Below are 14,731 nucleotides of genomic sequence, written 5' to 3' on the forward strand. Positions count from 1 at the left end.
CAGAGGAGGTCATTGCCCTCTTGGCCAAGGGGGCCATCGAGCGCGTTCCTGGGCCAGAAGTAGGGTGTGGTTGTTACTCCCACTACTTTCTGGTACCCAAGAAGGGCAAAGGGGGCCTACGCCCTATCTTGGACCTACGGAAGGTCAACGGCTTTCTCCGGAAGAAGCTGTTCAAGATGCTGACTTTGGCTAAGGTCTTAGCTACCCTGGACCCTGGAGACTGGATGGTAGCCTTGGACTTGCAGGACGCTTATTTTCACATCCCCGTCCTGCCGGGCCACCGGCATTACCTGCGATTCACGGGAGGCCACGAGCACTTTCAGTTTACCGTGCTCCCCTTAGGCCTTACCAGCGCCCCACGGGTGTTCACGAAAGTGATGGCGGTGGTCGCAGCTCATCTGCGCAGGTTAGGGGTGTCTTCTTCCCCTACCTCGACAACTGGTTGTTGAAGGTGGGTTCGCCCCAGACAGTCGTCAGCCACCTCCAGACTACGGCCGTCCTCCTGCACTTGCTGGGGTTCTCCATCAACGTGCCGAAGTCGCACCTGTGTCCCTTTCAGAATCTCCTCTTCATCGCAGCGGTTCTAGACTCGGCGCAGTTTCAGGTTTATCCTCCCGAACAGCGGGTTCGGAATATATAGGCTCTGATTCCGATGTTTCAGCCTTTATCCCGAGTCTCGGTCAGGTTGATGCTGCGGCTCCTGGGGTTGATGGCCTCCTGCATCCTTCTGGTGCATCACGCCCGGTGGCGGATGTGGGCTCTGCAGTGGGACCTGAAGTTTCAGTGGGCTCCGCATCAGGGCAACTTGTCCAATCATGTCTTGATCTCGGAGGGCACTGCACGACAGTTGCAGTGGTGGCTCACGGACCGCGATTGGGTCAGTGGCAGATCCCTCTCCCTACCCCACCCGGAGCACTTGGTTGTGACGGACGCGTCCCTCCACGGCTGGGGAGGCCACATGGGAGAGGCGGAGATCAGAGGCCTCTGGTCTCTGGTGGAGTCCCGGCTCCATATCAACCTTTTGGAGCTGCGGGCGATCCGACTAGCACTGAAGGCATTCCTCCCCTCTGTCCGGGGGAGTGTAGTGCAGGTTGTTCACGGACAACACCACCGCCATGTGGTACTGCAACAAACAGGGCGGAGTGGGGTCGTGGACCCTATGCCAGGAGGCTCTGCGCCTCTGGCAGTGGCTGGAACATCAGGGCGTGACCCTGGTGGTTCAACACCTGGCAGGTTCTCCGAATGCCAGGGCGGAAGAACTCAGCCGTCGGTGCATGATGGATCACGAATGGCGTCTGAACTGTGACGTGGCGCAAGGCCTCCTTCAGCAGTCGGGAGAGCCTTGGTTAGATCTATTCGCCACAGAAGAGAACGCGCAATGTCATCAGCAATGTCATCAGTTCTGCGCGTTGGAATTTCCAAGGCGGCACTCGCTCGGAGACTCTTTTCGTCGCGAGTGGAGTTGCGGTCTATTGTATGCCTTTCCGCCTATACCACTTCTGCCCAGAGTGCTGAAGATCAGGCGCGACCGGTCCCAGGTTATCCTTGTGGCTCCGGACTGGGCACGAAGATACTGGTATCCCGAGCTACTCAGCATGTCAGTCGACCCCCCGATTAGTCTGCCTCTTCGGGAGGATCTTCTGTCGCAGCAGCAGGGGACGGTCCTCCACCCGAACCTGTCCAATCTCCACCTCCATGCTTGGAGATTGAGCGGCCACAGTTGAGGCCATTTGACTTGCCTCCTGAAGTCTGTAACGTCATTCTGGCAGCCAGGCGTCCCTCCACAAAGTCGGTATACGCCTGCAGGTGGAACAGATTTGTGGCATGGTGCACAGCAAAGGCTGTGGATCCTCTTGCTGCCCCTCTTTCTGAGGTTCTTCTCTTCCTTCTTTCTCTTGCCCAGCAGGGATCTGCTCTGGGCACTATCAAGGGCTACCTTTCTGCCCTTTCAGCCTTTCTAAGGCTGCCTGATCAACCTTCTTTGTTCAAGTCCCCTATTGTAAATAGATTTCTAAAGAGCATCACACACACATTCCCTCCTGTTCCGTTTGTGATGCCTCAGTGGGACTTGAACCTGGTTCTTACGTTTCTGATGTGCGCTCCCTTTGAGCCACTTCACATCTGTCCTCTCCGCCTTCTAACTCTTAAGACTGCTTTCCTGGTGGCCATCACCTCTGCCAGGAGAGTGAGTGAGCTCCAGGCCCTTTCTTGTACTCCACCTTTCCTTTCTGTCCATCCGGACAAAGTGGTGTTGCGTACTAAGCCATCTTTCCTGCCCAAGGTTGTCACAGCCTTTCACATCGGGCAGTCTATCACCTTGCCAACCTTCTTCCCGCCACCGCATCCCTCTAAAGAGGAAGAGCGGCTCCACCGTCTGGACCCAAAACGTGCGCTCTCATTTTACTTTGATCGCACACTCCAGTTCCGGGTGGATGACCAACTCTTTGTTGGTTACGTGGGCGCTAAGAAGGGGAAAGCGGTGCACAAGACGACCATCTCCCGGTGGATCATCTTGTGTATCCAGGCATGCTACTCCTTGGCTAAAAAGGAGCCCCCTGTTGGATTGCGGGCTCACTACCCGAGCCACGGCGACTACAACTGCCCTGGGCCGGGGAGTGCCCTTACAAGACATCTGTCAGGCAGCTACGTGGGCATCGCTGCACACGTTTGCAAGACACTACTGCCTTGACAGCGAAGTCCGGAGGGATGGCTTCTTTGGCCATTCTGTCCTCCAGGACTTTCTCATGTGATTATTGGTTCGCAGACCCACCACCGGAGTTGGTATTGCTGGGGTATCTATTCTAAGGTAAGGAATCTAATACTAACGTGTCTCTTTCAGATGCACAAGTTACTACTTGTGTAACGATATATCTGTAAGAGACATTAGTTAGTATTAGATTCCTTACCGACCCACCCATCCTCCCCGTTCTGCGAACCAATATCTAGGGTTAGGGTTACCCCCTTTCAGGGCCCTAGTTTCAATGGCACCAGTGTTGGTTTTTAACATGGCTCTGCGTTTCTGGCACGGAAAAGCTGTGTCTAAGAACTGACGTCAGCACGCGGAGGCGGCGTCTAAGTACTCCGACGACGTCATCACGGCGCCGACGACGGACGCGGAGCCGCAGACGACGCCTACCGACGCGCAAGGGTACTGCTACGCAAAAGTTTCCGGATCCAGTCTGACGCCTGGGGATATTCTAAGGTAAGGAATCTAATACTAACTAATGTCTCTTACAGATATAGCGTTACACAAGTAGTTACTTGTGCGTTTGTAGATTCTGAAGTAATCTTGATTTTTTAAAAACATTTTTATTGCATTGATAGTTTACAGTAACAAAGTGCTTTAGGATACGGTTTGTCAAATTGCATTTCTCGCATTTATACCATAATACATTGCTATCCGCACAGTAATTAGACAAATATCCTGTTACTAGTAAGGTCTTAAGGCATATAATTTCTATATAGAACTGGGATACAAAATTGGGGAAGCGTTCATGGCTGAAGTAATCTTGATGATGCAGATTTCATTATAGTTAATCTGCCATGAGCAGGTTCCGTAAAACAAAACATGTTGGCTGTGGCTATGTTTGATTTCATGCAGCATGAAAAAAAATGTTGGAACCCAGTAAAGAAGAAAACAGAAGAATTACTGTTTTGATAGGCCCCAGATAGAATTCCTTTCTGCCATGAGGTGATACGAGGAAGGAGCATTTCACTTCTACTGCTCCTGGTTCTATATTCGGGCCCTTATCCAGGAGGCCCACTCTGCTGGTCGAGTCGCTGATTGACACATGACGTCACCATCGAACATCGCCCTGGGGCCTTACGTGGCTACTTTAGGTATTCCGACGCAGATTAAACAGCAACCACAGTACGCCCATGATATTATTAGCCCTGACGAAGTTCAATCTTTTGTACGAAACGCGTAGGCTGAGGCTTTTTGCACAGTTTGATGGATTATGAAATAAAGAACCAATTTATCACAAACGACTGGTCAGTCTTTATTATTAAAACAGACAAATGTCTACGAGTGCACCGCTCTACTTTTCTCAAAGTATTGTACATCTGCATAGCAGTTTGCATCTCTCAACGCCAGGTGCAGGAGCTGACTGTGCACACCAAATCTCACCATACTGTTTAGATCTACTAAGGGAACACAGCTAAGAGATGCGGCTACTGGAGTCCGACGTTGGTTCTTTGTTGTTGCATCACAAGATCCCTACAGTTGTGTTCACCCCCAAGCTTATTACTTTTTGTGCAGGCTCCATTCAACCTCCCAGTCTCCAGGGAGAACCGCGTAAGCCCCTAGCTCTGCTCTCCTTTCCTTTGTGACTATGCCCGTGTGTACCAGACCGTTCCAGGCTACCATTTCCCCACCTCCATATGAAATGTATACCAAGTTATTATTGATTTGGCCTTTGGTACACTGATAAACTTGTTACACTTCGAACATCTTTTGGGCGTTTGACTTTTGCTCTTTTCCTTGCACTGTGTGTCATATCCACAGTCTGTCCATTTTTGTACCCTTGAAAAAAGAGGGCAAGCATGGAACATCCATTTTGTTACGTTGTATCATCCTCTAAACCTTGAACCACAATACAGGCTTCCTTTTGTCTAGCGGATTTGACGACCTCGTGTAAGCTATGGTTGTCCTACAGTTCCATGATTTTTTTTTTCTTCAGCCGTAAAGACTAATACTGTTTGAAGGGTGAATCTCTGCCTGTGGTATATTTTTAGTTGGAGAAGGGGGAGTTGGGTAAGAGGGGCAGACTGTTTTCTGTCATCTGGTCGCGGAAGACTGAGCCCAACATCTAGTGTGTGTAGATGTGTGTGTGTGTGGATAGATGTGTGTGGGTTTTTAAAGTTGCGTATCTCCTAGTCTGCCGGAATTTTTCTAAAGATTATGAAAATCACAAAGATACCAATGATGAAGCCAATTTTTTTAAGCGTTTCTACTCCTGATGTGCATTTCTTTATTCCTTGCCGTTTAGATCTTGTCTCACGTTTAGAATTGGAAAGAAACCTTAATGATTTGAAACAACAGCTGGATAAAGTTATTGAAGAAAAGTCTGATTTACAAAAAGAAGTCGAAGTGCTATCGGACTACAAAATGTTGCCAAGTAAAGTTGACAGGCTAAAAAAACAGGTAATTATGATGTTCTTAATAAAGGGCCCCATATTTTTTTAAGCCATTATCCTTTCTTTTCGAGGTCTGAATCTTAAAAATGTCCCCTCACTCCAAGGGTGATACATGAACCTATCTTCGACTAGCCACCAGATCCTATCACTGCTCCTCGAGAATGCTTGACTTGGCATCCACTAATGTGTCCTGACAGTACAGAGAATATACGTTATGTTTGTGAAGTCCTCCATTTACTTATGTTTACGAAATGTGGACACCAGAAAAATATAATAGCATTTTTTAATGTGTACTTTGGTTGCAAGTTTCTCCTTGCTGTGTTGTTTCCAGAAAGCTTTGAGAACAGCATATTGTCATCTAAAACTGCAAAATGTCAACTTATCAATAAACATGGCCAATGCACGTTTTCTTTTCTTGGAACCATGATGCTTCATCAGTCAAAGTATGTCAAGACATGCTTGGAATTCTAGGTATGTCTCAATACCGACCTAGTAAACAAAACTGAAAATGTTCTCCGTATTTGAGAATTTTTCTGTTGGTTACTATCGTTTTTCCTGTCGGCGAGATTTCTCCAAGGGCGCTTGTGCACGTACATTAAGAAGTACATCACTAAATTCTCGTACATTCATTCATACTCTTGCGTACTCACACTTACATGGTCACTCAAATACATACACACACACACACAACCTCTGAACCCAATTCACACCAACGTTCCAACTCTCCATTACTAATCTTCTGAAAATCTGCATAAAGAAAAACAAAATTTGTCTTAACTTGCTCTTATAGACGGATTCCAAATGACCTTTTTCTGAGTGGTGGCCAGTGTCTGTTTTAGAACATTTAAGTCTATCTAGTCTAGATCTAGTCTGTAAAGGTGACTGGCGTATTCCTTGTAAACTACTATCTAGGTGTCTGTTGTTAAGTGTATACTGCTAGAGGGTTGTCAGAGGCAATATCTCCATGCATTTTCCATTAACTTTTTTTTGGAATGAGAGATCGCAAAAACTGCTGAATGGAATCACATCAAGTTTGGCAGAAAGACAGCTCTTGGTCCAGGAAGTATGCGGTTTGTGATTTTCATGTAAATCCATCCATTGGTTTTTGAGAAATGTAGGTACACAAATACTTGAATATCTGGACGGTTGTGTGATATGCTGACCTCTATCCCTTGTGCTCCCACCTCTGGGCCAAATGGATTTTTAACCTTTCTTTTGTTGTTTTTACCACGATCCTGAAGTACCCTTGCGGGATCGCAGCAAAAAAAAAAAAGCGCCCACCATTGCTTTTTAATAGGAAACCCCAGGATGGGTCAAGGCCCGGGTATCGTTGGGTATAGTTATTTGGGGAGGGGGCATGCGTGGGTCCCTCTCCCTGAGCCACTTTCAGCCCCAGTAACCCCATCCCCTGCCATATAATATAAAGGAAAGGGGGGGGGGTGCACCGCTATCCTGAGACTTGCAAAGCCCAGGGGACCCTATTCCCTGGGCCCACCTTATGGAAAAAAAAAGGGGAGTGGGTTGTACTGACCCCTCCCCTAGCCTCATAAGATCCCGGGGTCCCCATGCCTGAGGCAGATTTTTTCAAATAAGTGGAGGGAGATTGCCAGCACCCCTTTCCAAGCCTTTCCTAGGCCAACTTGTATATCTAAAGAGGATGGTGGTTCGCAGCCCTCCTCTCAGAGCCTTATAAGGACCCAAAGACCACAATCCACTGGGGCCAGCTCACTGTGTCCTGCGGAGCACACCTCAGAAGCCGCAAATTTTCATGCTACCATGTTTCATGCAATATACATATTTATATGTCTAAAGAGATATATATATATGTATGTATCTATATGTATGTATCTATATATGTATGTATATATATATATGTATGTATATATATATATGTATATATATGTATATATGTATATATATGTATATATCTATATATGTATATATCTATATATCTATCTATATATATATCTATATATATATATATATGTATATATATATATATATATATATATATATCTTACTTTGGGATTCGCTGGTCTTTGTTCGCCACTGGTTGGAGGTTCGAGATTGTTTGTTTGGATTCATATATATATATATAAATGTTTATATATTCATGTTTTATTTTGGTAATATCTTTTAAGATAGCTTTTGATTTCTTAAAGGCTTGGTCATTTTAAAAATGTCTCAACCTTTATGGATGCAGTCTGGGAGTTTATGAAAATGGGTTTTCATATACCATCCATATTCAGAAACTGGCACTTTCTGAATATGGATGGTATATGAAAACCCATTTTTTATCTGGGAGGCTTGCAGCACCAGAATAAAGATAGAGGGCTAGCAACCCTTACCCTATACTTCCTATACTTTTAAATTTTCGTTGAACCTAACACATTGGTTTATTTCTTGGGGTTATAGGTGCACTGGTACATGATTTACAAGAGTGCACATTGGTGTTGGTTATTTTCTTTACATACCACTATTATTATTTATACACTTGGTTGTTTTTGGTCATTTTTCACACTATATACAGAGAGAGTGACCGATAATAAGTGGGTACACTGGTGATTGTTAACCAGGAACCCCCTCGGGAGTTACGACCGTGAGGCACTCTCTCTGTCTTCACACATTTTGTGGCTTTGGGGACCTGTGTCTGTCTTTCTTAAAACTTACATCCTTGACCCATGAGATTAGTGTTATTTAACACACTTGAAGGATCTAGATGGTTCATCAGATTACCTATGTTGGTCATGAAGCTTTGATGTATTAGTAATAGATAAGGCGTGTTTTGTTTACAGTTGTTTGAGTGGGGGGCGGCCTTACCTCTTCCCCCTACACTCCTATTGATTAATTTGGAGTAACACCCCATGTGTGTTCACCATATGCCTAGCTGTAGTGGTAGCCTTTTCTCTTTTTCACTTAAATAAGAACTAGATCTACTGTTTTTTTAGCAGAAAGGACACTACACACACTCGATGTTAAAAGGGCCCTCATGTACTATGTTGAAAGAACTAAAACCTTGAAAAACTCGATGACTATTTGTAGCTTTTTCAAACCTAAGGAAGGGTAATGCCATCTCAAAGTAGGAATCATGAGATGGATTGTTAAATGCATCCATATTTGCTACATAAAAGCAAAAGATTCCTCCCCACAGCTCCAAGGGCTCACTCTACAAGGAAAAAGGGAACATCAATGGCCTTCTTAGGGATATATTACTAAGACATTTGTAAAGTGGCTACCTGGTCAAACCCGCAAGCTTTTACCAAACACTACTCTGTGGATGTACATGCCAGACAGCAATCTCTAGTGGGTCAAGCAGGTGTATGCACACTATTTCAAGCAAATACACCATCTAATACAGTAATACTCAAAGTATGACCCGGGGCCGCATGCTCCCCTCCTGAACTTTAAATGCGGCCTCTGGTCAACAGCAGCATTGGGCTGCTGTTTATTCAACTTGGCCTTAACATTTAAAAGAAATGTTGAATAAACAGAAAGCATTTATTTATAGGTTAATTGCAGTTAAAGAAAGTAACATGGATGTACTTCACTTTATAAACAACTTTATTTTTAAAGACCGAGAACGCGTAAAAATGATAGCCTTTTTCAGATTATAACAGTTCATTCAAAAAAATGTTTTTAAGTGCTAGCTTTCAAATGTGAATTTAGAACCGTTCACTGCCTTTCCCCCACTTCCTCACCCTGACAGCAATGCCATTAGTGATTAAATCACCACCACCCTGTGGTTTTGCAGCAGGGATGAACTCCGCCATCACCACCTGGAGTATCGCTGGGGACATGGCATCTTACAGAAGTGAGGAAATCTTTTCTAGATCTTTTCGCCACCATTGAGCACGCACAGTTTGAAAATGTTTGTGTGCTGGAGTTCCTAACTATTTTCTAAAACAACAGTGGTCCCATGCAAAATTACAGTTCAAAACCAATAAACATAGACAAAATCAAATATATGTTTTGGAGTGACATGTCCAGCCGGACAGAGGTCCTTCAAGTTTACTTATTAAACAAATATCCAGAATAAAACAAGAATACCTTCCACAATGCCCCTGTGAGGTACACAAGCCTTTGCCCAACACTAGCGGGGTGATTACAGTTGAAGAAAAATAGGAAAGGTTTTAAGGCAAACTAACGTTTTTCTGTTTACACATTCATTGCACAGAAAATATCGAATAGCACCATTACATCAAATTAAAGAACCAAATATGTTTGTATAAGGTGCATGAGCAAGTCGACGGCGTTTCGGTTCCCCTAAAGGGTAATGGGAACCATCATCTGGACAAATAAATAATTGCCTTATTACACTAAACCTCAAATTGCCGAGGCAGTGCGTGATTGTCAAGGGGCAAGTCGTTGCTCAAATTAGCCCGTGCCAGCAGTCCGAATTCAGAGAGCCGATGTCCGTGTTACAGGGTCGCAACAGGACGACGCCAGGGTAAGCCCAAATCGGCGATCATGGAGGCTCTCTCTCTGAAACATATTCCGAAAAGAGTAGAGCATTGGACTCCTGTATGACTTTCTGCCACTGCCTCTCCTGAGTTCATAAAATCAGTTATGCCTTTGTATAAGTCATCTTAGTGGCTCTACATTGGGTAAAGAGTGTGGTATTCAGAACCTTGAGCTATGAGAATGACCTTTGAGCGGGTTATTTCTTCATGATTTCCTGTTGCAGCAGCGGATGGGTTTACACCCGGGCCTGTGCAATCTGCACTTCCATATGTTGATATTAGGTGGCAGCAGTTGACTGTGTTCCTCTCAAAATTGTGGATTTCTGTCTTGCTGCAAGGGGTGCCTCTCAAGAATGCCTATGCTGAATGCGGGACAAGTTTGTGGCCTCCCACAATATGGATCCATTAATGACCAAACTGTTGGATGTCTTGTTTGTTTTATCCATGGCCTAGTAAGGACTTACAGTGGCATTGTTAAAGGTTATTTGTCATCTCTTTTAGCCTTTTTGAGTTTGCTGGAACAACCATCCTTGTTAAGACACAAGCCAGTTGATACACAGAAGAACAAGTGCTGATAAAATGGCACTGTAAGCAAGTGGAGAACAAGCCAAGACTGGACAAAAATGTGTTCAAAGCTTCCCTGAGATGCTCCAACCAGGAAATGCTTAAGACGAAGCGCATAGCCATTGCAGACTGCATCAATGCTTGCAACAGCAAAGAAATGTTCGCCATCATCAGAGATTTCATCTCACCTGTAGCCACCTCCAACATCATCTCCTCTAAAGACCCCTGCAACGACCTATTGGATTTCTTCTATGATAAAACCACTTTGATAGAAGTTGACTTAGACACCCAGACCCCTTTGACATTGCGGCAAGTCTTCCTGCCTCCTCGAATGAAGAATAGGCCCTGACTATGTGGCCTATCATCACCAGAGACTAACCCCTCGCTACAATGAGGTCAATCTGCTAACGTGGCCCATTGGACCCTTGTCCCACAACGCCTTTAACAAAGGACTCACCCCCCCCATTAACAAAGCTCTCATTCTGATCCTAGATGCCTGTCGACTGAGCCACCTTCCAGGAAGCTTGGAAACACACCACAGTCTCGCCCTCTCAAGAAACCATCTGCAGAGCCAACCGACCACGCCAACTACAGACTGATCTGCCTCTTACAATTCCTGGGCAAGGTTCTAGATAAACTCAACAGACTCATCACCAACTATCTAGTCAGTAACAGTCTGATATCAGACCCAGCCACAGGATGGATACCACACATCGCCACCGCAGAGTACATTCGCATGATCGTGGATGGAGGCAAGACCACAGAGCTCATCCTTTTGTACCTATCTGCGGCCTTTGACATGATATCACACCCCACCCTCAACAGATGCCTATATGGGATTGGCATTCAAGGATCCACTCTCCACTGGATCTACTCTCTTCTAACGGAAAGAACTTAAATGGGCAGTCTTACATCGTACACCACCGAAGCCCTCAAACTCATGTGCTGAGTGCATCAAGGTTCATACCTTGACCCTAACCTCTTCAACACATATGACTCAACCAGCCGATGTGATCTACAACATCAACTTCCTTTCGTATGTCGACAACACACAACTCGTACTGTCCTTCTCAGACAAGACCGCAAACACAAGAAAAATGTTTGCCACCTGAATGAAGTCCAACTGTGTCAACCACAAGACAGAAGCAATGATCTTTAGAAAAATCTCCTCATCCTGGAACTCATCCTGGTGGCTGGCCGACCTCGTACCCACCCCAAGCTCTGTCAAGAACTTCTGGATCATCAACAGCAAGCTCGACATGTCCACACAAGATAATGCCATCACAGCCTCCTGCTTCCACATCCTGGGATGCTAAGGAAGATCTTTAAATGGCTCTAGTGATGCACCAGAAAAGTGTCACACAGACCCTCTTCACCATCAGGCTGGACTATATAAACACCCTTTGCGCAGGAATCAGGCTACAAAACATCCAGAATGCAGCAGCCAGACCCTTCCTGAGCCATCTACATAGGACTGATATACCACCACAACTCAAAGAGCTGCATTGGCAATACACAAAAGCACCCAGTTCAGACTCCTCACCCACACATTGGAAGCACTACACAACACAGGATCTGACTACCTGAACAAGCTCATCTCCTTTATCACTAGCAAAATCCCTCCTCTCAGCTGACTTCTACTTCACACATCCCACACGTGCACAGAGTAGAGCCGGAAATTGTGCCTTCTGATACATCAGTCCTAAAGTGTGACACAACCTCCCACTGCACATCAGTATCATCTTCTCTACTGCAAGAGACTGAAGACCTGGCTTTTGGTGCAAACCACCCACCTGCATTGATGTGATGCATGTAAACTTGCTTAGCGTCTAGATCCCTTCACAGATGACCGGGTATTCTACAAGCAAACCAATTACCTGTTGTGACAAGGTTTATAGAAGGTTTGGCACACATTTTCTCCCACACCTGTTGTAATGCCCATGGCGGGACCTCCGTTTGATCATTATTTTCCTCATGGGCTCCCTCATCGATGCACAGCTGTCCTGCAAATCTACTGAAACTGAAAGCTGTATTCCCTGCAGCAGCAGTTTCTGCTTCTCAATGCGGGAGTGAACCCAAAGGTCTCATGGTGCACTGCCTTACACCACCTTTTACCCAAATAAATTGGTGTTGAAGATGAGGGGGACCTTTCTGCTGAAGTTCAGGAGTCCTTTTCACATTGGGAAATTCATCAGTCTTCCAACTTGCTTTGTTTTTCCTGACCCCTTGAAGGAGCAGGAAAAACTTAATATGCTGGACCCATGAGAGTCTTGAGCTTTTGAATTGCACCAAATACCATCGGCTGAACGGTCAGCCTTTTGTGGGGTTCTCTTGTGCAAAGAAAGTCAAATTAGTGCAGAAAAGGAGCCTGCCAAGCTGCATATTACTCAGCATTCAGATATGCTCTGCATTGGCTAAGAATCAACCTCTGAAAGTACTGAAGGCCTGCTCCACTAGGGCTAAGGCAGCTACCACTGTGTTGGCTCGTTGAGTACCTTTTCTTGATATTTCGGGCTGCAATGTGGACATCAGTGCACATCTTCATTATTCACTACTGCCTTGGCAGCCATGTCCGACAGAATAGTCATTTTGCAAATTCAGTCTTGCAGGAACTTTTAACCTGAGCCATTGCACAGACCCACCACTTTGGAAAGTACTAGTGTGGTATCTAGTCTAAAAGTGAGGAATCTATGGTAAGAAGAGTCCATCAGAAGAACAAGTTACCTTTTAAAATGCTCTTTCTGGTCGATACTCTATATAACTGCAGATTCCTCACTGCCCTCACCTGCCCGTTCTGTGGAATTAACTTTTTTTTTTTTTACAATATACTAAGTCCCAGTTTAGGAATCTGCCCCCATTATTTCTGAATATTATTGGACTCCATGTCCACAGACACATTCAAGAAAGAAACTGACTTCTGCATGCAGAAGGGGTGCTTATATGCAGCTCTTTTTTTTTTGCCAATTTCGCATTGGACAGCAGCATGGAGCCACAGGATGCCACCTAACTGTGTGAGGGGTCACTGCTGTGAAAAATGTCCAATCCATTCTGGTGCTTGGGAATATTCAAAGTTGAGATATCTGTGGTTAGAGCATCCACTTGAAAGAGCATTACTGAAGATAATTAACTGGTTCCTATGTCCTATACTTGCTAGTAGTGTAGTGATCTTTGTTGATGATGAAACTCTACAGGTTTGTTCTAATCACATTACCTATTTTTAATTTAAATGCAGCATTGCATTTTTCTATCAAAGAAACACACCTACAGAAATGCATGCTATCTAAAACTAGATGTCTTCATTTTAGAAGTGTCGGGGATATCTTAATCCTTCACTACCATTACACCATTAGGAGGCGACTGTGCATAGATCTGCACACAGACCTCCGCTATGCACGAGGAATAATTAATAGCAAATTGTAAAACAAAAATGTACTTCAAGTACAGGACATCTGATTGAGTCTAGTCAGTAGGTTGATTGGTGCCCTGGGATTATTGACCCAGATGAGGACTCTTAAATTCTGATCTATAATGGTGTGGTTTGTGCGGTGTTCGCCATGCTTGTCTGTTGATTGGAGTGAAATTTCTTATGCTAGCCATAATACTTGTGGTTTCTCCTGACTGCCAGCTGTGTACTGACCTACTTGTTATTAGTAAGCTACTCTAATGTATCACTTTCAGCTTCTCTTTATATTGTAGTTATATTTTTCTACAGTCTTTTACTTTCATTTGTGGATAAGATTTTGTCATAGGCAGTCCTATTTTTTGAAGCTTGATCAGGTAATGGGGCAGCTCCCTCTCAGTGTTAATAGCCTCAAGCCAAGTATATATATCTTCACAGCTATCCATTATTCTAGCCGAAAAGAAGGAATTTGTTGGCAGACCTGATGAACGGTCGAGTCTGTCTCCTCTCATTTGACTGGTCTTGTCTATTGATTGTCCCCAAAGGCTGTTTTTCACTTTTCTCTCTCATATCTTCCTACCGTCCTTCTTTGCTCCTGTTTGAAATGACTATGGCAGCACACATCAGCACCTTGCCTACCATGGAAAACTGTGGAGAACAGGCCAAAAAGATAAAATCCTACACAATTAAAACACTGCAAATATATTGGGTTGTGCCATGTTGCAGACTGGCCTCCAGAACTCCTGAGCTTCATGGGAGTTCGTGAGAAGACTGGTTTCAAAACATCACCTGGAAGTTAAGTGATAGCAATAAACCGTCAAATTAGCTGTCACAGAAGGCTGACACTGTAAACCCATATTTTGGGATAATGAAAAGGTATAATCACAAAAGAGCAGCGTTAAAAATGTTTGAAAATTCATCAGAAAGCAGACGGAGGCAAAGATGCTAAATCTAGATAGCCACTGGTTAGGAATGACAGTACCTGAACTATGTCTGTGAAGTGGGGTGGGGGGGTGAGGCTCATTGAGTCTCTCATGAACATTGATCACATGTGATGGGTAGCCAACCAATGATGCAAATCATGACTGAGGAAAATGAGCACTGAAACCAAAATTAAGTGAAAGATGCCAAATAAACATTGCAAAAGTGCAATATATCCGAATCCTGT

The 14,731-nt window shown here is 44.7% G+C and overlaps 1 protein-coding gene across 1 annotated transcript in view; it reads left to right on the forward strand.

The window, feature by feature from the left end:
• LOC144818836 (uncharacterized) overlaps positions 1-14,731 on the forward strand; it is a 1,999,126-nt gene that overhangs the window by 583,789 nt on the left and 1,400,606 nt on the right. Inside the window, 1 exon segment of the mRNA XM_078676624.1 lies at positions 4,992-5,146. Coding sequence (XP_078532750.1) covers positions 4,992-5,146 — 155 coding nt within the window.

The sequence above is a fragment of the Lissotriton helveticus genome, chromosome 2_1, assembly GCF_964261635.1.
Source record: "Lissotriton helveticus chromosome 2_1, aLisHel1.1, whole genome shotgun sequence".
Taxonomy (NCBI): domain Eukaryota; kingdom Metazoa; phylum Chordata; class Amphibia; order Caudata; family Salamandridae; genus Lissotriton; species Lissotriton helveticus.